At 36.0% G+C, this 21,841-nt stretch overlaps 1 protein-coding gene across 3 annotated transcripts in view; it reads left to right on the forward strand.

The window, feature by feature from the left end:
• Positions 1-21,841, forward strand: part of Ets98B (DNA-binding protein Ets98B) — a 159,357-nt gene that overhangs the window by 133,247 nt on the left and 4,269 nt on the right. For all 3 annotated transcript variants that reach the window (XM_069819286.1, XM_069819288.1, XM_069819287.1), the window contains exons 3-4: positions 14,531-14,685; positions 14,895-15,033. In XM_069819286.1, coding sequence (XP_069675387.1) covers positions 14,531-14,685; positions 14,895-15,033 — 294 coding nt within the window. The remainder of the gene's footprint in view (positions 1-14,530; positions 14,686-14,894; positions 15,034-21,841) is intronic.

The raw sequence follows: 21,841 nt of genomic DNA on the forward strand, positions 1-21,841 counted from the left end.
GAAAGCACATAAAAGAGGTAATTATTACTTCTGGCAAGATTTTCTGGTATTATAGACTTCACCAACAAGTGGCTTTGTACAAACAACTTTCTATTTGAGAGAACAAACACTTGATATCCTTTGGGCATTACACTTAAATAAGATGGTGCAATAACAGTTGAATGTAGATCAAATGCTTTATTTTCCTTTTTTAACCAAAGAAATTAATGTTCGAAGAGATAACGTTTCTACAAGTTGTTAAAGCTTGTTCTGACAGGTGTTAATCTATATTCTGGTTTTTTGTTATTTTGGTATTTTACAACAACCAGAATAGTCAGTGGAGGAAATGGAAAGGTACGAAGTTGTTGAAGGTCATCAGTGACCGATGATTACAGCTCTGCTGCTGTTGTGTGTGTGTGTGTGTGTGTGTGTGTGTGTGTGTGTGTGTGTGTGTGTGTGTGTGTGTGTAGTACCTTTGTTTCATGCTAATTTGTAGTTAGTTACATGAAGTGGTGACGTGCCCTGCGAATGACGTATGAATACGAGCTTGTTAATGTTCTCTGAAACCTTTCCTTTTTATTAGAGGCTGTAATCTTACTAAATTCGCAGGTATCTGATTTTGTGTTCAATTTACATATCGTTAAATGTTACGTAGGGTCATACGCACTACTTTTTAAGTACAGATAAGTGGTAGTTATTAGTTTAGCGACTTTTTTTTTTTTTTTTTTTTAGAATTTAAGATTCTAATCAAAGTGGACGAATTTATAATATGCCAGTAATGAAGCAATAATACTATACGAAGATCTTTTTCAACCAAACTTCTTACGAATTTATCGAGGTTCTAATTCTGGTTTCTTCGCTAATACAGTCAAGACTGAGAAAAGTGGAAGTCGTAAATGTGAAATTCTCTTATCGTTCTTCAAGTAGCCTATATGAAATTTGTAAGGAAATAAAGATATAACTTTTTATAACTGAACTTCATTTCAATTGACCACTTGACATTCTGGAGTGACATCACGTAGCCTACTACTAATATCACTATGTAAAGCTGCTTTAAACGATCATTTTTAATTCAATACTTTACAAGAAACCTTATCAAAGATTGATCAATATTGAAAAGCATTTATCAAAGGTTTTTCATGTTGCTAAAAATTGAACAATATTTTAAAACATATCGACCCTCCCAAGTACTAACATTGTAACTCAATTTTTTATGGTTTTGAGTTGTCCTAGTTAATATGGTCTTAAATTGTTTCTTTTTCTCCCAGTACTATCATTGTATAGCTCTAAACCTTCCCAATTGTATGTAAAATCTTATTGTTACTCTACATTTTTGTATACACTAATTTATACGATCATTTTAAAACTTCATTTTCATCTCCTGAAAAATGTAAAAAATGAGTTACAATGTTAGTACTTGGGAGGGTCGATATGCTTCAAGTCCATAGTAACCTATGTAGGCTTACCTACTAAATATCATAATATAGTAGATACATAAATACTTTGGATAATGACTAGGGTATGTTGTTGTTTAGTCAACGTCCGAAGACAGGTTTGAACCTCATGAGACATCATTCATGAGGCACCTAAGCCAGGAGATAACGGAGTAGTCCACATCTGTGGAGTAACGGTTAGATCGTCTGGCTGCAAAACCAGGTGGCCGGGTTCGATTCCCGGTTACCTGGTTGAGGTTTTTTCCGGGGTTTTCCCTCAACCCAATATGAGCAAATGCTGGGTAACTATCGGTGCTGGACCCCGGACTCATTTCACAGGCATTATCACCTTCACCTCATTCAAACGCTAAAAACCTAAGATGTTGATAAAGCGTCGTAAAACTCAGTAAAAGGAAGAAAAGATAACGGGGTAGGGTGGCCAGTTCCTTTCCCTCTCCATTGCATATATCGCTGACTAGTAACATAATCCACTAATCAGGCTTCAGATGTAGCTTATACTTACAATTTATTCTTCCTCTACACATATCGTCCAGTGAGCTGAAATGCCTGATAATTGAGTTCTGCGTTTGATTACTTTGAGTAAAAATTAGGTGTGCATGGATCATACTAACTTCGCATGGAACGGAAAGCTCTGACTAGTGTCCCCGCTCCGTTTCGTGTGTTTACTTCTGCTTATTCGTGTATCTGCCTGTATAGCCACTGAACAATGATAGACTAGTATTCATGTAAAAATGTACTGTCACGTGGATTTAATACAAACTAAATATATATTATAATATACAGAAACACAGAAAAATAAATAAATAAATAAATAAATAAATAAATAAATAAATAAATGACGGCCGGGTAGCTCAGTTGGCTACGGACTGGAAGGTCCGGGGTTCGATCCCAAGTGGTGAGAGGATTTTTTCTCGTTACCAAACTCTCAGAACGGCCCCGAGGTACACTCAGCCTCCTATAAAATTGAGAATCGGGTCTTTCCCGGGGGTAAAAGGCGGTCAGAGCGTGGTGTCGACCACACCACCTCATTCTAGTGGCGAGCTCATGGGAAGCATGGGGCTCTACCTCCATGCCCCCCAAGTGCCTTCATGGCATGTTACGGGGATATCTTTACTTTTAAATAAATAAATGATAGCAATTATAATAATACAGTACCTGCATCACAGTAAAACAAAATTATTTACACTGACTACTTGCTTCAGGAGCCTCTACACATTACGAGTGACTGTAAACATTTTAGATGTTTCAAATCAAACAGTTTTACTGTTTTCTGATAAAACATGTTTTATTCTTTCCTATTTTATTTTTATTTTTATTTTAGTAGGTGATTTTACGACGCTTTATCAAATCTTAGGTTATTTAGCGTCTGAATGAGATGAAGGTGATAATGCCGAAAGTTACCCAGCATTTGCTAATATTGGGTTGAGAGAAAACCTCGGAAAAAACCTCAACCAGATAACTTGCCCCGATCGGGTTATTTTACGACGCTGTATCAACATCTAGGTTATTTAGCGTCTGAATGAAATGAAGGTGATAATGCCGGTGAAATGAGTCCGGGGTCCAGCACCGAAAGTTACCCAGCATTTGCTCGTATTGGGTTGAGGCCCCGATCGGGAATAGAACCCGGGCCACCTGGTTTCGCGGCCAGACGTGCTAACCGTTACTCCACAGGTGTGGACTCCTCTTTCCTATTGAAGTTCTACCAAATCCTTCTATTAGAGAACTGATATCCAAGCCCTTAGTTTTGTTTTGTTTTGGCATATTCGCTGAATAGCAGACCTGAGCTTTGTGCGCATACATACCTACATTGTTGCTTGGAGCCTCTAGGACTCTAGGTAACCAAAGGCAGGACTCTACCGATAATATCAGCCAGAACCATAATCAGAAGTAAATCAGGCTATATGAAACAATATTTGTGTTACTTAACTGTACAGTAGGCCTACCCCAAAGTGAAGAATATTACGATGGCATATTATTTCAAAACAAAATCTTTACGATTCAGTATTCGCCCAGATTATAGGCTACAATCTTCTTCATTCAGAAAACACATCTATTGGTACTTAACTCGCGATATCTGTCTTGCAGTTTCTTCCCACTTTTCTTCATTTTATTGTGGTATTTCACAGAACCCATAGCATACAGGCATGAGTTTAATTCATATAACTCAATTAACCACGAACTTCTCTCGGCCAGTACGCCATGTTTTTTTAATCATTTTGATGGTATAATATTTCGAACCTATTGGTCAATTCCTTCAAAGAACTGTCAAGTATTTGACCGATTAAAACATGTTCTTATTTTTTTAATTGGTTTATTTACGACGCTTTATCAATTGCTATGTTTATCTAGCGTCTAAGAGAAATGAAGGTGATAAATTCAGTGAAATGAGTCCCAGGGTCCAGCGCCGAAAGTTGCCCAGCATTCGCTCTTAATAGGTTGAGGGAAAACCCCAACCAGAATTTGAACCCGGGCCCACTCGTTTAACGGTCAGACACGCTAACCGTTAGTCCACAGCAGTGGACATGTTCTTATTTACTTTCTAGACAATCAAAGTTTTTAAAGTGTTGTAAGTGATTTGACAATAAAGTATTGTAAAGTATTGAAAAGTCTTATCAAGCGTTGAATTTGACGAAAATCTGATCGTGAACAAACAGCTTTAATTCACTAAGTTCAATTTGAGTGGGCTAGAAAAACAATTAGATTCTACGTTACAATTATTTTTTTAACAATTAAAAGAAACTATTTCGTGCAATAATTAAAATAATTGTGTGTTTAGTAAATAACTGATTATAATATCGTCGTTGTTCCTGCAATAATTCCTATGTGCAAAATACAACATTTTCAGTAGGAAGAAAAACACATTTATTCATTCTATGGCAGTGGTGCATAGGAGATTGTGAATTCTTACATTTTCGATAAAAAGAAATATAATTACATATAAAAGATTTTATTTGTTTGCTGTATCACTATTTAAGTTACTTAATAGAGCAAAAATCTTAAAATCGATAAATATGTCACATAGGAATTATTCCAGGAACAATGACGATATAACACATATAAATTTCCAATAAGGAGTTTATGAACTATATTAATCCTTGTCATGCGTAGAAGTCACTTCTTAAAAGACAAAACTCATGGCCCTCGAAACTCAAACGATAGTGATGATTATCTTCAATCCCTCTCACATTATACCATAATAACATACATGGAAGAGTTTATTACTAATTTAGACGATACAAAACGCCATAGATATTTTAAGCCATTACGAAGTACATAATGAACAAGAACCATCCAATCTCCTATTACCAGCCAGAGTCAAAGGTGAGTCGATGTTATTTCCTGATTATAACATGGATTTGGTATATAATTGAAGGAAACAATTGAAACAAGAGTAAATGGCCTTCGATGACTACCATACGACCAGTGCGAGACCTGATTGATATTTATACTGATTGTAAGCTACAGAAAAGAAAGAATGCTGCATTTCCCGTTATGTCAGCTGCTCTCTTGGAAATTATTAAGCAATAACAAAGACTTCGCTGAAGACATTTTAATATATGAAAAGAAAAACTCTTGTAATGCTGAATGTGCTATATGTCATGTGATTTCTGAAGAAATACCACAACTACGAAAAAATAATGCTATTTCAAAATATTTTCACTTACTCTGAAGTGAATCACTCTGAAAATTGTAACTATAAGTCTCTGGCGCTCTTTGCCAGTCGTTTATTGAAGAAGGGGACCGTAATGCCAAGGTAACGGAGTAGAAGATAATTTTTATAAAAGTATCTTGATAATTACGAAACGGCTGCGGAAGAGAAAGCTTTCAGGGTCGGCCAGCCTGCAGTCGGAGCAAGAATGAGACAACTGACCTTTTCTCTCACTACTGCCAACGTGACACTTCTCTCCGATACTCTCTATGGAACAATGCATTTTTATTAAATTTGATTCGATACGATTGTTTATAAAAGAGACCATTCTTTATTGTTTCTAAGTGTACTTTTACGCGTTTTCTAACCATAACAAATCCATAATATGATTCGGAGGGAAAGCTGTGCCTAGTTCTTAATCGCAGCCACAACAGTTTTTGTTGTTGGAAAGTTTTACGTTAGTTGAAAAAAAAAAAGTGAACAGTTCGCAATTCAGAAGCTAGTTCTAAATGCTAATTATTTTCTTAACATGACTATGAACTGGATTTTATCAAGAAATTTGAATATTATTAAGTAGTGCATAGCCCTTTGTTTAATTTTTTCCCCACATTTACAATTATATGGCCCTCAAAATATCCTCACATAATACAGAGTCTCGAGAAAACACCATCTTACAATGCTACATTTAAAGTACAAGACGAATCCACATCATAAGATGGGAGTGTTGTCAAAAACAAATGAAAACTTAGGACGAAACCATCTCATTGTAAAAATGGAAAAGATGTCAATCAATATCGTGAGGGACTTTTCTTTTTACGAAGGAGGGGCCCGAAGGCTTCCATTGCAACCTGAGGCCTACTGTGATTACCTGTCGTACAGTCGGCAATCAATTGGATGTAAAAATCCCGTCACATTTTTTTAGGAGAGAGTGGGAAAGACTTGATTTAATAACATACATAAAATGTGTGTTTTTCTGGGTATAGGACATAGGAATTTAATATGACCATAAGAAACCTGTCCTATGTACAAAAATAATGAAGAAATAACTTAATCAGTGGGCCTTACTTACTTACTTATTTACTTATTAACTTTTAAGGAACCCGGATGTTCATTGCCGTCCTCACATAAGCCCGCCATTGGTCCCTATCCTGAGCAAGATTAATCCATTCTCTATCATCATATCCCACCTCCCTCAAATCCATTTTAATATTATCTTCCCATCTACGTCTCGGCCTCCCCAAGGTCTTTTTTCCTCCGGCCTCCCAACTAACACTCTATATGCATTTCTGGATTCGCCCATACGTGCTACATACCCTGCCCATCTCAAACGTCTGGATTTAATGCACCTAATTATGTCAGGTGAAGAATACAATGCGTGCAGTTCTGTGTTGTGTAACTTTCTCCATTCTCCTGTAACTTCATCCCGCTTAGCCCCAAATATTTTCCTAAGCACCTTATTCTCAAACACCCTTAACCTATGTTCCTGTCTCAAAGTGAGAGTCCAAGTTTCACAACCATAAAGAACAACCGGTAATATAACTGTTTTATAAATTCTAACTTTCAGATTTTTTGACAGCAGACTGGATGATAAAAGCTTCTCAACCGAATAATAACAGGCATTTCCCATATTTATTCTGTGTTTAATTTCCTCCCGAGTATCATTTATATTTGTTACTGTTGCTCCAAGATATTTGAACTTCTCCATCTCTTCAAAAGATAAATTTCCAATTTTTATATTTCCATTTCGTACAATATTCTCGTCACGAGACATAATCATATACTTTGTCTTTTCGGGATTTACTTCCAAACCGATCGCTTTACTTGCTTCCAGTAAAATTTTCCCTAATCGTTTGTGGATTTTCTCCTAACATATTCACGTCATCCGCATAGACAAGCAACTGATTAATCAGTGGGCCATGTTCAGAAATTAGTAGGCTTTGTAAAACAAGAGAACATCATTACTTTATGATTACTAAGTCAAAGCCTTATGTTGTAAGATGGTATTTTCTCGACGGTCCGCAATCACTGTGTCATATCACTGCTTCCTATTACACATAAAATTTTCCCATTTAAATCTCCGATCAAGACGCTGTATATCTCCAATCAAGATGGCACACCAAAAAATGTTTGCAACGTACTTCACATACCACATTTTAAAATGCATCTTGATATATTTAAATTGAAAGATTTAGTTTAGAAATTTTATTTCTTGTAGATCTTGTGAGATTTTGGTGGATAAAATGACTCCACTAAAGGTTTCCTCCAAATACTTCATTATTTTCTTTATTGATTATAATTTCGGTACTGGTGTGTTATTGTAATCATTTCATCGACTTCGAATTTGTCTAAGTATAAAAGTAAATAATTAGGGCCTACCTTGCATTACATTCCGGTCAAAATTCCATTACAATGTACTTATCCCTAAACGTGTTTCATTGTAACCAGAGTTGGTGCAGTCGGCGCCGCTCTCAAGGCCAGCCATTAGTTTCAACTCAGTGAGCAACAAGTCACATACAAAACATCCATTTCTGAGCGCGGTCCACTTCAGACTGTCAACTTCTACCCGAAATAAAACGCCATTTTTGTTTCATATGGTAATTTACGTTAAGCTAACACATTTTTGACAATTCAAAATAAAAATTATAGCAACATCATTATCTTTCCTTTTATAATAACTGACATGCCGAAATTAGATTTACCTACAGTCTTACCAATAAACCGTGTACAGTTTTTATACGATACTTATACAGAGTTGAGACAGAAAACGTTACTAATAAACCGTGAATAAGCTATGGACGTATAAACAGGCTGTAACTATGCAATGGGAATTGCTTTGCAGTAGTTATATACACGAAACCCCTAGTTTAAGTGTTGTATATAGCGAAAAAATGGCCGCCCCTCTAACAGCTGTTCGTATCGACTGTCATTTTATGATGATGGATGCCTTGTAACCACAGAAGAACAAACCAAAGATCATAGAATTATTAGAATAATATTGCTGTAGCTTGTACTCTTTGACCAAAATGTAGTGTGGTAATCGATTAGAGCCAGTTGTACTACCGATATTTAACACGCCATACTAGAGCGCTCTACCGGATGCAATAGAGAACCTCAGATATTCTATTACCTTTCGTAACGAAGTAATGACGAAACTATGACGTAGCAGTGTAACAGTTATACTGTTATACACGACGTATGTAGTGATTATTAGTAAGGAATTTACACACGACTTATAAACGAGCTACTCATTGTATAAGACAGTTAAACGTCTGTATATAGAGTTTTTATTAGTAAGACTGCTAGTGTTTAAATGCCGTTTTATGCTTTGACCTTTCGCGATGTCAAAATGTTTTCATTATTAAACGGTTTGAGTAAAATTAAATAAATTTAGACCCAAGTCATATTATTGTAACATTTATTTCGTCAATGTGACATTTTGATGTTACTAATTAATTTTGAAATTTATAGATAAGAAATGTCAAGAGCCTTGTAGAAATCGCTTAAAAATTAAAGGTTACAAATTTTATGGAGTCATTTATAAATTGTATGACCGCTGATGGAATGTGTAGAATTAATATTTACATTATCGTTAATAAATGCGCTATAATTTTGTCTTATATGGCATAGGCTACGTTTCGAAATTGAGTCCCATTTGCAATTACAGCATATTCATTTATTCAGTGTTCTGTCCAAGGGCATTCTAAAATCTTTCCTATTTTCTGCCTTCCTCTTTGTCTCCTCACATGACCCATATTATATCTTAATGTCGTCTATCATCTTATATCTTCTTCCACCTCGAACTCTTCTCCCGTTCACCATTCCTTCCAGTGCACCCTTCAGTAGGCAGTTTCTTCTCAGCCAGTGACTCAACCAATTCCTTTTTGTCTTCCTGATCAGTTTCAGCATCATTCTTTCTTCTCCCACTCTTTCCAAATAGCTTCATTTCTTATTCTTCCGTTCACTTCACATGTTCCATTTTTCTCATATCCACATTTCAAATGCTTCTAGTCGCTTCTCTTCATTTCGTCGTAATGTCCATGTTTCTGCCCCATACAATGTCACACTCTACACAACGCACTTCACTAGTCTCTTTGTTAGTTATTTTTCCAGAGTTCCGCAGAAGATGCTCCTTTTTTATATTAAAAGTTTCCTTGGCCATTGCTATCCTCCTTTTGACTTCTTGATAGCATTTTATAGTCATTATTTTGTAATGTGGAAGCGATAGTTATGTTTTTTCATATCAATGTCATAAATGTATGCATGTTCAAAGAAGTGTTCAAACCTAAAAACTTAATTTAAGGAATTATTTACACTTGTGCCAATTTTCATATATAATATATTCTCTGTTTTTTTTCATTTATGAGGTTCTAATGGATGTGACAGAATTTGCATTTCCTTTTTGCACTGATTCATATTTTGGCCAAACTGTACTAACATTTTTAACTAGACAAGACTTAAACTCTTTGTATAAAACAATTTAATATAATAACTTCATTAATATTCGTTGAAATAAAATAATTTTTAATATTTAAAAAAAATTCTGCTTTTCTACCGGGGATCGAACTCGGGTCCTTGGTTCTACATACCAAGCGCTCTCACCATTGAGCTACGCCGAAGTCCAATCCACAGCACTGGATCGAACTCCCCTCCTCCAGTGTTTTTCCCTTTGTGGCCTGACTCCAAGTAGGGCATGTTTATTGACATTTTATTAAGTCAACTGTCATTATACAAGGAGCGCACTCAGTTGAGTGACTTGGTGGCCGGGATTCCACAGTAATGTGCACAGTAATCTGTACAGAAATATGCACTGTTGCTAGAAGAATTTTACTAAAGATTATTATTTTTTTTGGTCCTACAGAATATATCTGTTATGGTAACAACTAATATTAGAGGAGAAAAATTCGCTCCGGCGACGGGGATCGAACCCGGGTCCTTGGTTCTACGTACCAAATTTTAGTAAAATTAATTTTACATGATTATAATTTAATTACTGTTCAATAATGAGCACAGCAGTTGTAATATAGCTACACGAATGAAGTGTAAAAACTATTTATTCGAAAATAAAAATTACCTATATGTATACACTTCAATTTTTCTATTCACTGTTGTCGCTTATAAAAGAATGGCTGATTAACATATAGGCACAAAGTCACGCATGCGTGGTTGCTTATAAAATGACTTATAGGCCACCTGTTCGTCATTTTGTGGCTCGTAGTGTTGTCTGGTGTAGTCTGTAAGTGATTTATGATGTGTGCTGCAATAAACAATCCCGCCAGATGCCACATTCGGCCTGTAATACGGTTTATGTTAACGAAAATCCAGCGATGGCATCGCATGTTTGAAGGACGAACCACTGCCCATAGTGAAGAGTTGAAAGGTCGGCCAAGTATAAAAACGGACGATTTAGTGGAAAAGTAAATACAAAAAATTCGTGAATTCGTTTCGCAATATTGCAACTGTGTTAGATTTCCTGAAACTGCAAACACAGTTGTTTATAAAATTGTGGTTCAACAATATTCACACGAGTATAAAAAAGCTATATCACAGCACAAGTTATGCGTAGAATTCAATGGCTACTATGTGGGAAAATTAACGTATATATACGTCAGTATTTCAACCTTATAGTCTTTTTATTTCCTGACTGGACTTGCCCCACTTGCCCCGTAGTTTGTCTGAATTCAAGCGGAAGATAAACTATATTAAATATGTATGAAATGAAGATTATACATGCGACGAAATGAAAATGTATATCGGCATTGTACTAAAGTTGTCGTTAGTGAAAAATTGTACTAAAACAATAATAATACTAATAAAAAAAATAATAATGGCCTTACAAATATATCTTAGGAAATTTCATTGCAGCCATTTTTGCTCTGGAAATATGTTATTATCATAGAACACAGGTTCCTGTTAAGACCACATAATTTTCAGTGCGGGCCGCTTTTTGATGTTCTGTATCGATGTGATGACGTAAGAACGAATAGATTTGTGGTAGGCATTTTGCATTGTTCTCGTGGCTCTTACATGCATAATGTGTTACAGCATTCCACATGATAATTTCTGTAGGGCGTAGCCTCAATGAAACTAAATACAATACTGATACATGGCACTTCCTAGAACAATCATTTTGCAGCCTGAGGACAACTCATTTTGAGACCTGCCACAACATTCGTCATTACAAACCACAAACAATCGGAAATAAAAGTTTACAAACATTATTCAAATGTACTCTGTTCAAGAAGATTTATCGACAGCATGTAAACTAATCTTCGGCATAGACAAAACTTTGTAACAACTTTATAGTCTGAATAGACTAATACCAGCATTTTTATGGCTTCTCTTCGATCCCAGGTGGTGACAGGATTTTTTCTCGTTGCCAAACTTTCAGAACGGCCCCGAGGTTCACTCAGCCTCCTATAAAATTGAGTACCGGGTATTTCCCGGGGGTAAAAGGCGGTCAGAGCGTGGTGCCTCATTCTAGTGCCGAGGTCATGGAAAGCATGGGGCTCTACCTCCATGCCCTCCAAGTGCCTTCATGGCATGTTACGGGGATACCTTTACCTTTTACCTTACTACTCCCAGAAATCTTACTTGTTCTAAGAGCAGAAATACTACGAGAGACTTCATTATCCAAGGAAGGTGAGGGAAGGCTTCGGTACACTTCCTGAAGAAGGTTTCTTCACATGGTTTATAAATACTACTCTTGAAGTAATGATTCGTGCTAATTCGATTATTTACCATTGTAATAAAATAATTTCAAGCTACTGCAATTATTATGTATCACATTACTATTACAATTATCGTACAAAAGACAAATGTTACACCTGTTCAAGTCTCATTCTGAAATCTTGTTTCTTTGTCGATAGATCAATTTATTGATCTTTTAGGACAATATTTTAGAAGTTAGACATACTTTTCTAATAATTCTGTTGACGTGACTTAAGCAGTTTGTTATTATTTGTATTCTTGTATATTTTGTTATACTTTTCGTGTTCTCATTTTCTATAACTTATACAGTTAGATCACACTTAGTATAGGCCTAATAAGGCAGTGGAACAAGTGGACAGCTTCGAATACTTGGGGTGTATCATAAGTAGTAACATGAAGTGCTGCCGGAAGTCAAAAAGTGAATAGCTATGGAAAGGAAGCTTTTAAGAGGAAAAGGAGCATCTTCTGCAGACCGCTGGCCAAAAAAAAACTAAGAAAAGACTAGTGAAGTGCTTTGTGTGAAATGTGGCATTATATGGATGTAGAAACATGGACATTACGACGAAGTGAAGAGAAACGACTAGAAGCACTTGAAATGTGGATATGCAGAAGAATGGATCATGTGAAATGGATAGCTAGAGTAATAAATGTAACTGTGTTGGAAAGAGTGGGTGAAGAAAGAATAACACTGAAACTGATCAGAAAGTGGAAAAAAAGTTGGCTGTGTCACTGGCTAAGAAGAAACTGCCTACTGAAGGATGAACTGGAAGGAATGATAAACGGGAGAAAAGTTCGGGTTAGGATAGACAACATTAAGATAAGATATTATTATTATTTATTATTATTATTATTATTATTATTATTATTATTATTATTATTATTATTAATGCAGTAGTGAAGTGATGAGAGCGTAAAACAAAAAGTCCAAGAAAGTCAATACCCTAATAGCTTTTTTCACCTCAAAAATCATAAATTTACCTGGAATCGAATCTCAGTTCTTGTGATAATCCGTTAACTGAACTGTGCCTGATCTAATGTAGTATGAACTTCCATAATATAAAGGTCATATGCCTTTGAAAGAAATTAGCTGGATAAAATACATTCTGCAGAATAATTTGTTTCAAGAAACCTATTGTACTGAGAAACTTACGAAGTAAAGAGCACGTTTAAAGTATCGTCGGAAGACCACAGCAAATGATCGGAGCATTGAACTTGACAAGAATTTTAGAACGTACGTAGCTTCGAGTGACTGTGATGCTTCGCAGCTGTTGTAATAAGAAGGTTTTGAGTCATTGAACCAAAATACTCCTCATATTTGAGGTATCGTACAGCTTAACCAGACAGGTAGAAACAAGTTCCTCTTTATCCCTCTAAATTGAGATAGGTTTGCTTTCCTCTGGACATCGAGCCAGGAAACTGTCTTTATGACATATATGTTCCAGGAAGAATAAAAGCGGTAGGAGTCGCTAAAAATAAAAGCAAGCAAGGTCTCATTAGAAATCGACCACACCCACTTTCTCAAGGTTGATACACTCAGTATCTGAAATTGTAACTGACAATAACTTATTTACCAAGTTTCATGCTTCTATTGTTCTTTGTTACGATGGACGTGAAACATTATCTTTCACTACTGGAGTAAAAATAGAGGAACAGAATGCATGCTTGTGAATCGTGATGTGTTGTAAAATAAGATCTTAAAAAAATATAATTATATATTAGTCTACTAATATTGTCAAATTAAGCCAAACAAGAAATACCTCAAACTATTGAAAAGTCAGTATAAATAGATGGCTTCTATATATATATATATATATATATATATATATATATATAGAAGCCATCTATTTATACTGACTTTTCAATAGTTTGAGGTATATATATATATAGATTACCCCCCTTTGATATGATTACCTGGTTGGGTTTTTCCGAGGTTTTCCCCAAACCAAAAGGCAAATGCCGGGTAATATTTTGGCGAATCCTCGGACTTCACCTCATCTCACTACATCTCGCCAAAATATTGTAAAAAATTGCACAAAATTGTAAAAATTGTAGAAAATTACTAAATTGTAAAACTATAAAAATTTGTAAAAATTGTAATTGTAATATTGTAAAATTTTGACTTGTTCCACATCTTAAAGCTTCATTGCTCATGTAAGATCTATGGAATAGAATGAATGAATGAATGAATGAATGAATGAATGAATGAATGAATGAATGAATGAATGAATGACGCTGAGAACTGTAAGATTTCTAAAAATAAAAATAATTTTCTAGTAATTCGACTGGGTTCTTCATATTGATAGTGCGATACAATAACCAAATTCAGTAAAATACATTAATGTATCTAATTTTACAATCACAGAGCAACAGAAAACCATATTTTATATTTTAGAAAATAAATCACAGTTCCTGAAAAATGGAAATGATATTTCCCCAGTGAGAACTTTTAATTAAATCGGTTACATCAATAAACAAACGAATGTCAAAGATTTATTGGACTCATAGATTCGTCGCCTTTTAAGATATAAACGGCACAGGCAAATCCATTATAAATATTTCATGGCATCTAAAAAAATCAAAGCATCAATGGCAAAGAAACGGGAAGAAGTGTTGGATTTACTTTCGTCTGAAAACAGGCTACATAGCTCCATATAATGTATCTGTAATGCAGGGACAATTCCAATGCTTAAAAATGAATAGACTATCTGAATATTAATCGTATGAATTTTCTTTGTTTCAGACTTGACTCAGTGGACTGTGGACGATGTGAAGGCATGGCTTTTGTGGACACTGCGACAGTACAACCTCCCTATGATTAGGATGGAATACTTCAACATGGACGGAGTGGCTCTATCTGCCCTCTCAGAGGAAGAGTTTCAGAAGAGAGCACCAGAGGTGAGTTTCCATCTAAAATAACTATTCCAGCAAAACTCGTCCTTTCAACAATTATTTCTCGTAGAAGTAGTACTTCACAAAAATCATTTAACCGTCCCCAATACAGTATTTAGTGTCAATATGTTTATTAAGAAGATTTGAAACAATGGCACATTTAGTTAAGTAAATATGAAAGCTCACTGAAAGTTACAATGAATATTTTCTTGCAGTGTGGAAGCACCCTATATGCCCGACTGGAAATCTGGAAAGCTGCTTGTACAGAAATGGAGTCTCAGCCAGAAATGAGTGGACCACCCCAGTGGAGCAGCAGCAATAATTCCAGTGGCTCGAGTGGTGAAGTCTCTGATGGTAAGTGGAATCTCCGTACAGTGCACTTTGTTGAAACTAATAGCAAGAGAGACAGGTGAAGAAATACCTGCATAAATGAGTTGTATTTATAATATTAATTTTTAAGCAAGAAATTTTACAGATATTAACTTCTACAATTTCAGTTTGAAGCATATTTTAGAATAGAAATTACTGTTCAGCTTAAGTATGTTTTGGAAACACGGGGTCTACATAAAACTACTCAAAACTATTTAATTTTAAATTTAAAATATGCAGAAAAAATCTTGAGACAATGATAGGGGATTCGTAGAATTCCTACAATTGCGTGGAACGCTGAAGTGATTGGTGGTTGCGTGATTTAAAATAATAGTACGTCACCGCTTTATGAGAAATATCTTAGTACAATACAAAAAAACGAACTTAAACTTTTAATGGATATCGTAACCAGCGCAAGGAAATAAACGTGTCAATCGCTTCTCAAGCCACTAGTAATATCTTGATGCAATAAATATAGCCGTGTTGGTTTGAATGTTTAATTTTTGCTTCCGTTTACAAAGGAAGAGTATTGGTCTACGATAAGACACGTAAAATTAATGAAGGCCATGCAAATATATATATTTTCTCTTCATATAAGCGACATCCCGAAATTTGTCCAAGCTACAACAATATATATTTTTTTATTATGGTTCATTTAAGATGTATTGTATGTGTCTATTATCACATTAATACTGCAGAACACGCTCTTACAAATCAAACGAGTGGTAGCACAGGTATGTAGCTGCTCTTGATGCCGAGATATTACCGAGAGAGGTCGCGCGACAGGCTAATTTTATACGCAACTTCGGCCACCTCATGCCCATAGCGAGGGGAGGTGGCGTCACTGGGTGTGATCACACAAATTACTTTGGTTCATGGCCTAAATACTATGGTTATAGTATTGTTACAGTAAGCGTTTGGAATTGTGCTACTTTTTTCACCACGGATCCCGGAAAGGGTGCCCATATCCTACTCGGTGCGAGGAAAGAAATATTCTAAGTCAGTAAAATATTAATACGTTATGAAATACACATTCTCTACCCTTTAAGCCACATCTATAATACGTCTATTCATGTAATACAGTACGCAGTAGCTCTTGTGACAGAGTTCCTTGTATAGAAGGGGCATATTCAGCTCTTGGCTAGTGATTTCGTGAGATGGTTCAGCTGGTCTGTGATGAGTGTATGCATTTGATTCATTTCAAGTATACAAACGTCAGTCATGTCTCCCACTATACAGAAACATTACACAAGTCAGACCGCTGTCGGCAGATCAACAGACACTATCAGTTTTGTAGATCTCTGTTTTTAATCGCCTTACTCCTAAAGTGAAATACAAAGCACACTCTTGTCATTCAGCTGTTCTGGGCGTTTTTCTAAACCACGAATTGTTATCATACGGTAGAAATTCGCAACACACTTATTCTGGGTGTGTGTTCTCAAAACACATTTCATAATCTATGGCGAAATTATTTTATTTATATACTGTGTTTCATATGATTATGATCGATATTAGATATATTAACGATAACATGGTCCATATAATTTATTTTAGAAGCTCTCGAAGTTTTTAATGATACTTTATAAATACTCAATGTGAGAACCCCTTGTTACACGATAGTCAAATTCTTGCCACACCCTTTCCAACATATCTCTGTTTATGGATGCATTCGCAGTAATGATCCGTTGCCATACTTTTTCAAGGTCTTAGGGTAGAGAAGGCACGTAAACTGCGTCCCTCACATTTACTCAAAGAAGTCACATGGTGTCAAGTCTCCTCATCATCATCATCATCATCATCATCATCATCATCATCCTCCATAGCGCTACAGCCCGGATCGGGCCTCGGCTTCCTTAAGAATTCTTCTCCATCGGTCTCGATCTTTAGCCACCGTCCACCAGTTCTTCACTCCAAGCCTCTTAATGTCGTCCATAACACAGTCCATCCATCGTAGCTTTGGCCTTCCAACTCTTCTTCCTCCAGCAATCCCACATTCCATCACCTTCCTAGGTATTTCACATTCATCCATTCTCTTAACATGCCCTGCCCATCTCAGACGAGCAATCTTAATGGATGTTATTATATCGGGAGACTCATAAAGCTGGTATAATTCGTTGTTATATCTTATTCTCCAAGTTTCACTATCCCTTACAGGTCCAAAAATCCTTCGCAATATCTTCCTTTCGAATGCGGCCAATCTAAATTTATCCCTTTCGCTAAGAGGCCACGTCTCTGATGCATAGGTCAACACTGGTTTTATTAGGGTCTTATATAGTCTACATTTTGTGCCACGAGATAGCAATCTTGATTTAACTTGTTTTTGCAGCCCATAATAACACCTCTTGGCGCTTTGTATTCTTCTGCTTACTTCCTCTAAGATATCATTGTTACTATTAACTAGTGATCCAAGATATACAAAGCTCTGGACTGTCTCAAATTTGGCATCATCAATCTCAATGTACTTAGAAGTTTTATTATTATTTTTGTTATTGACTACCATGTATTTTGTTTTGTTTCCATTGATTTTTAATCCCATATTTCCAGCTGCGTCTCTTAGATTTCTGAAGGTTTTTATTAGATCTCTTTCTCACCTCGCTATTATGTCAATATCATCCGCAAAGGCTAATATTTGGACAGACTTATGAAAGATGGTACCTCTTGTTTGTTTTATTTTATTTTAGTTGGTTATTTAACGACGCTGTATCAACTACTAGGTTATTTAGCGTCGATGAGATTGGTGATAGCGAGATGATATTTGGCGAGATGAGGCCGAGGATTCGCCAGAGATTACCTTGTATTCACATTACGGTTGGGGAAAACCTCGGAAAAAACCCAACCAGGTAATCAGCCCAAGCGGGGATCGAACCTGCGCCCGAACGCAACTTCAGACCGGCAGGCAAGCGCCTTAACCGACTGAGCCACGCCGGTGGCTTCCTCTTGTTTGTATTTTTGCTTCCCGCACTATCTTTTCTAATGATATATTAAACAATAGGCATGCAAGAGAATCACCTTGTCTGAGTCCATCCTTGGTAGTAAACTTATCAGAGAGGTCCGTTTGTATTTTCACACAACATTGACTATTTTCCATGGTGGCCTTCACTAATCTTATGAGCTTATGGGGAAATCCAAGTTCTTCCATAGCATTATAGAGTCCAGCTCTATTCACACTGTCATAAGCAGTACTAAAGTCTATAAATAAATGGTGTGTTTCTAGGTGTCAAGTCTGGTCTGATATATTTTCGCAAGTATTTTCGCCCAGCATTTCTTCATTGCATGAAGATGGTGTCCTCTTGCTGTTGGATTCATGGTCAGCAAATAAGGATGATACTCTCATCAAGTCGTCAATTGCTGACTCGATTAGGAAGTTTGAATGACATTTGATCCCCCTGGCTGCAATGGCTGGCTTCATCCAACCTCTTGATGTTTATTTCTTCTGCCCATACAAAGCGTTTGTCAAGTATTTCACGGATGTCATTATAACTACGACTGATTTCAACATCTGGCACCAAGACAACTTCATTCGATTGCAGTCCTTTGCTCTGTATCAGTTCCACCGCCCCTTTGTCTAGGAACTTTCTTCGGTACGCCTTGTATACAGCTGGCTACTTGGACAAAGAGCCAGAGCCTTTTCAAACGCCATGTCAATACTGTTTTCACTCTTTAGGATGTGATGAGTGTAGCGCTTGTACAGGGACATCATTTTATTTTTACTTCAATTTTTATTGTACCTGCGTTTCTAAATGTACTTTACCCCCATCCTTTTCACTAATGTCCTTGCTAACGTCAGTCACACAAACTTACGGCCGCTGTTGCTAGCAGTGAAGTAAACAGTACAGAGTACAGTGTGTCTCAGAAATATGTTGCGTTTTCTATAGAAGAAAGAGCTTATATTATTGAAGTTTATTTTCACACAGGTATGGTGTGCAGCATAACTGAATTTATCTGTGTGGACTGAGCACAAGTGAAGATTAGAGTTACCGAAAGTACGGTACCCTATAATATGGTACGGCACTTAACAACATTATTTAAACAAGAGTTTTGTTTTACTATTTGTAGGTATGAAGGACGATGATGGAAACTGGAATTACAATGTAAATGAATGTGAACAACAGTTTTTTTTTTTTCACAATTTCCTGATTATATCATTACGGAATATTTTCGTAAAAATGTCATTAATCTGGTAGATAAATTTAGAGCAACAGAGTGTACAGAAAGGAAGAAAAGTGTAAGATGGCCAACAAAGGTGACAGAAGATGCTGTAGGATATGCTAGAGAAAGGATGCAGCGAGGTCCTAATAAGTCGGTCAAGAAGTTAGCTGTAGAAATTGGGGTTTCTTACGGAAGTGCTCACAAAATTCTCAGGAATAAATTAGGTTAGTAATATGCTGAATAAAGTAGACATTACATAATGTATATAACGGCCTGAAGACTTGAGTTTGTGAAAAAAAAATTGTTACTATTCTACTGTTTTCTGATAAAATACTGTAAAGTAATGACCAAACTGAAAATCGTAATACTATATTTCCCTGTAACATAAATGGATACACTTCTTTTCTCTCCTCCTATAGCTAGTAAAATGATTTGTTTACATATTGCACTAGCTACTCCAAACTCCTGTAATGGAAGGGGGGTAACAGTGTTTCCGAGTATAGCCAGGTTAATGTTAAAAATGTTAGTAAAAATAAAGTGATGTCCCTGTACATCTTTTGCTTTCGTACGGTATGCACATTGGATTAAATATTACTGTTTATATCATTCTGTGATCGATGACCATAATGTTTGCAATTCAAACGTACAACAGCTGTAATATCTCGTTTGCAATGCAGTGACTTAAAAAACAACTTCATTTTAACCTTCAAGTGTGCACATTGAGTCACTTCCCACAGACTGCCATGTTAAATTTAAAGTCCCATAACTTTTATCCCTATGGAGCTCAGGCGGAAAAATTTCACCTGCTGACTTACTTTTGCCTCCTCTTTCCAAAAATATACGGCATTACCGCCTTTTCAATTCACCATGAAAGAAGGTTCCTTTGTTAGGCAGAGCATAACATTGAAAGATAATGGTACAATTATGTTGACGTTGGTAGCCCTGCCAGTGTATCTGGGTAGAGCTGAATTCTTACATGCCTTGAGCTGGACAGTCCAGGTGGCACAAACTTTACTGCGTGACGGTAAAACCAGGCGAATGACCTTGAAAAGTGGGTCTCGACAACAAGAACATGGACGACCGCGCTCTCACAGACATTCCAGAGATATGCTATATTTTCAAAACTGAAATTGAAAGTCATGCAGCCAAAATGACGAAGATGATTCTTTTTTACGGCTAGGAATAATAACTACAATTTTGTGTTGCTTCATAACGATTTCTAAATGTGGTATTTCACAACAGAATATGCTTCTATATTCAACACGTCATGAAAGTGTTCATCTAGAATGAAAAAAATAACTCATTTATGTAGAAACCGCCAAGTTTCGTCACCTGCAATGAAAATATTTCAGCACCTTAGTTAAATAAGCATTCAGTTTAAAATTATTTTATGCTCTTATGTCATTTGTTGCTTTAGACAAGTTCTAAGCAATTATAAATATATGAATTTGTGTTGGTTTCACAGAATGGAGGGGAAATTTTTTCTTCTCTGATAAAGATAATTCATACCTACTTGGATAAAATGTTATATTTCACAAAGTTGGTACCTACTATAATTTTCTTTTGTTTTAAGATAATAATTGTTAGCCACCGGCGTAGCTCAATCGGCTGAGGCACTTGCCTGCCGATCCGGAGCTGCCCTCGGGCGTGAGTTCGATTCCCGCTTGGGCTGATTATCTGGTTAGGTTTTTTCCGAAGTTTTTCCCAACTGTAAGGCAAATGTCAGGTAATCTATGGCGAATCCTCGGCCTTATCTCGCCGAATACCATCTCGCTATCACCAATGTCATCGACGCTAAAACTTACCTAGTACTTTATACAGTGTCGTTAAATAATCAACTAAAAAAAAAGGTAATTGTTGTGCAAGCTTACGAGAATATTTCGCAGTAGTTTGAACTATACCGCAGAAAATCAAAATTGTTTTATTTTACTTACGATATCTACGTTCTGTCTTTACTACTGATTTTGTTTATAAAGAAAAAATAAATTCCCTGTGGCGTAGTTAAAACCACTGTGAAATATTCTCCCAAGCTTACACAACAATTATTTGAAAACGAAAGAAAAATATTGTACCAACATTGAGAATAAATTTATAAAACACCAATAGAGATCTATTTTATTCATGCAAACAGTAGCTACTTTTCCCACAGTACAACAAATTTAAATAGTAATGTATATCACGCACGCACACACACACACACAAACAAACAAAACGTACGGAAAAATTCTGACTTTTTGTTTACAACTTCTAGTCACGTTCTCAGCGTTCAATTGCTTCCTGAATTTGTACATGGTCTCCTCTTGTTATTGATAGAGACTTATTCCTGTTCTGTGGTCGCAGAATTCCATTGCATCCCAGAGAAAGAAAATATGTCTTATATATCAACATCTTCTAGAAAATATTTCTTCCCTTCTTCATGTTTCATGTTTTCTATATATCATCCAATATCTTCGTCTTTCGTTGAAGACGTTAAATTAGCCCATTAAAGCTCAATTTATTTCTCTAAAAAGGATTTGTATAATGTACCTTGAAGATTAATTGGCCATAACTCTTTAACGGTTCGACCGATTTTCATGAATCAAGGTTTTATCACTTCAGCTTCCAACATTCTATCATAATACGAACCAAAAAGCCAAAAAATGAG

The sequence above is a fragment of the Periplaneta americana genome, chromosome 2 (assembly GCF_040183065.1).
Source record: "Periplaneta americana isolate PAMFEO1 chromosome 2, P.americana_PAMFEO1_priV1, whole genome shotgun sequence".
Lineage (NCBI taxonomy): Eukaryota > Metazoa > Arthropoda > Insecta > Blattodea > Blattidae > Periplaneta > Periplaneta americana.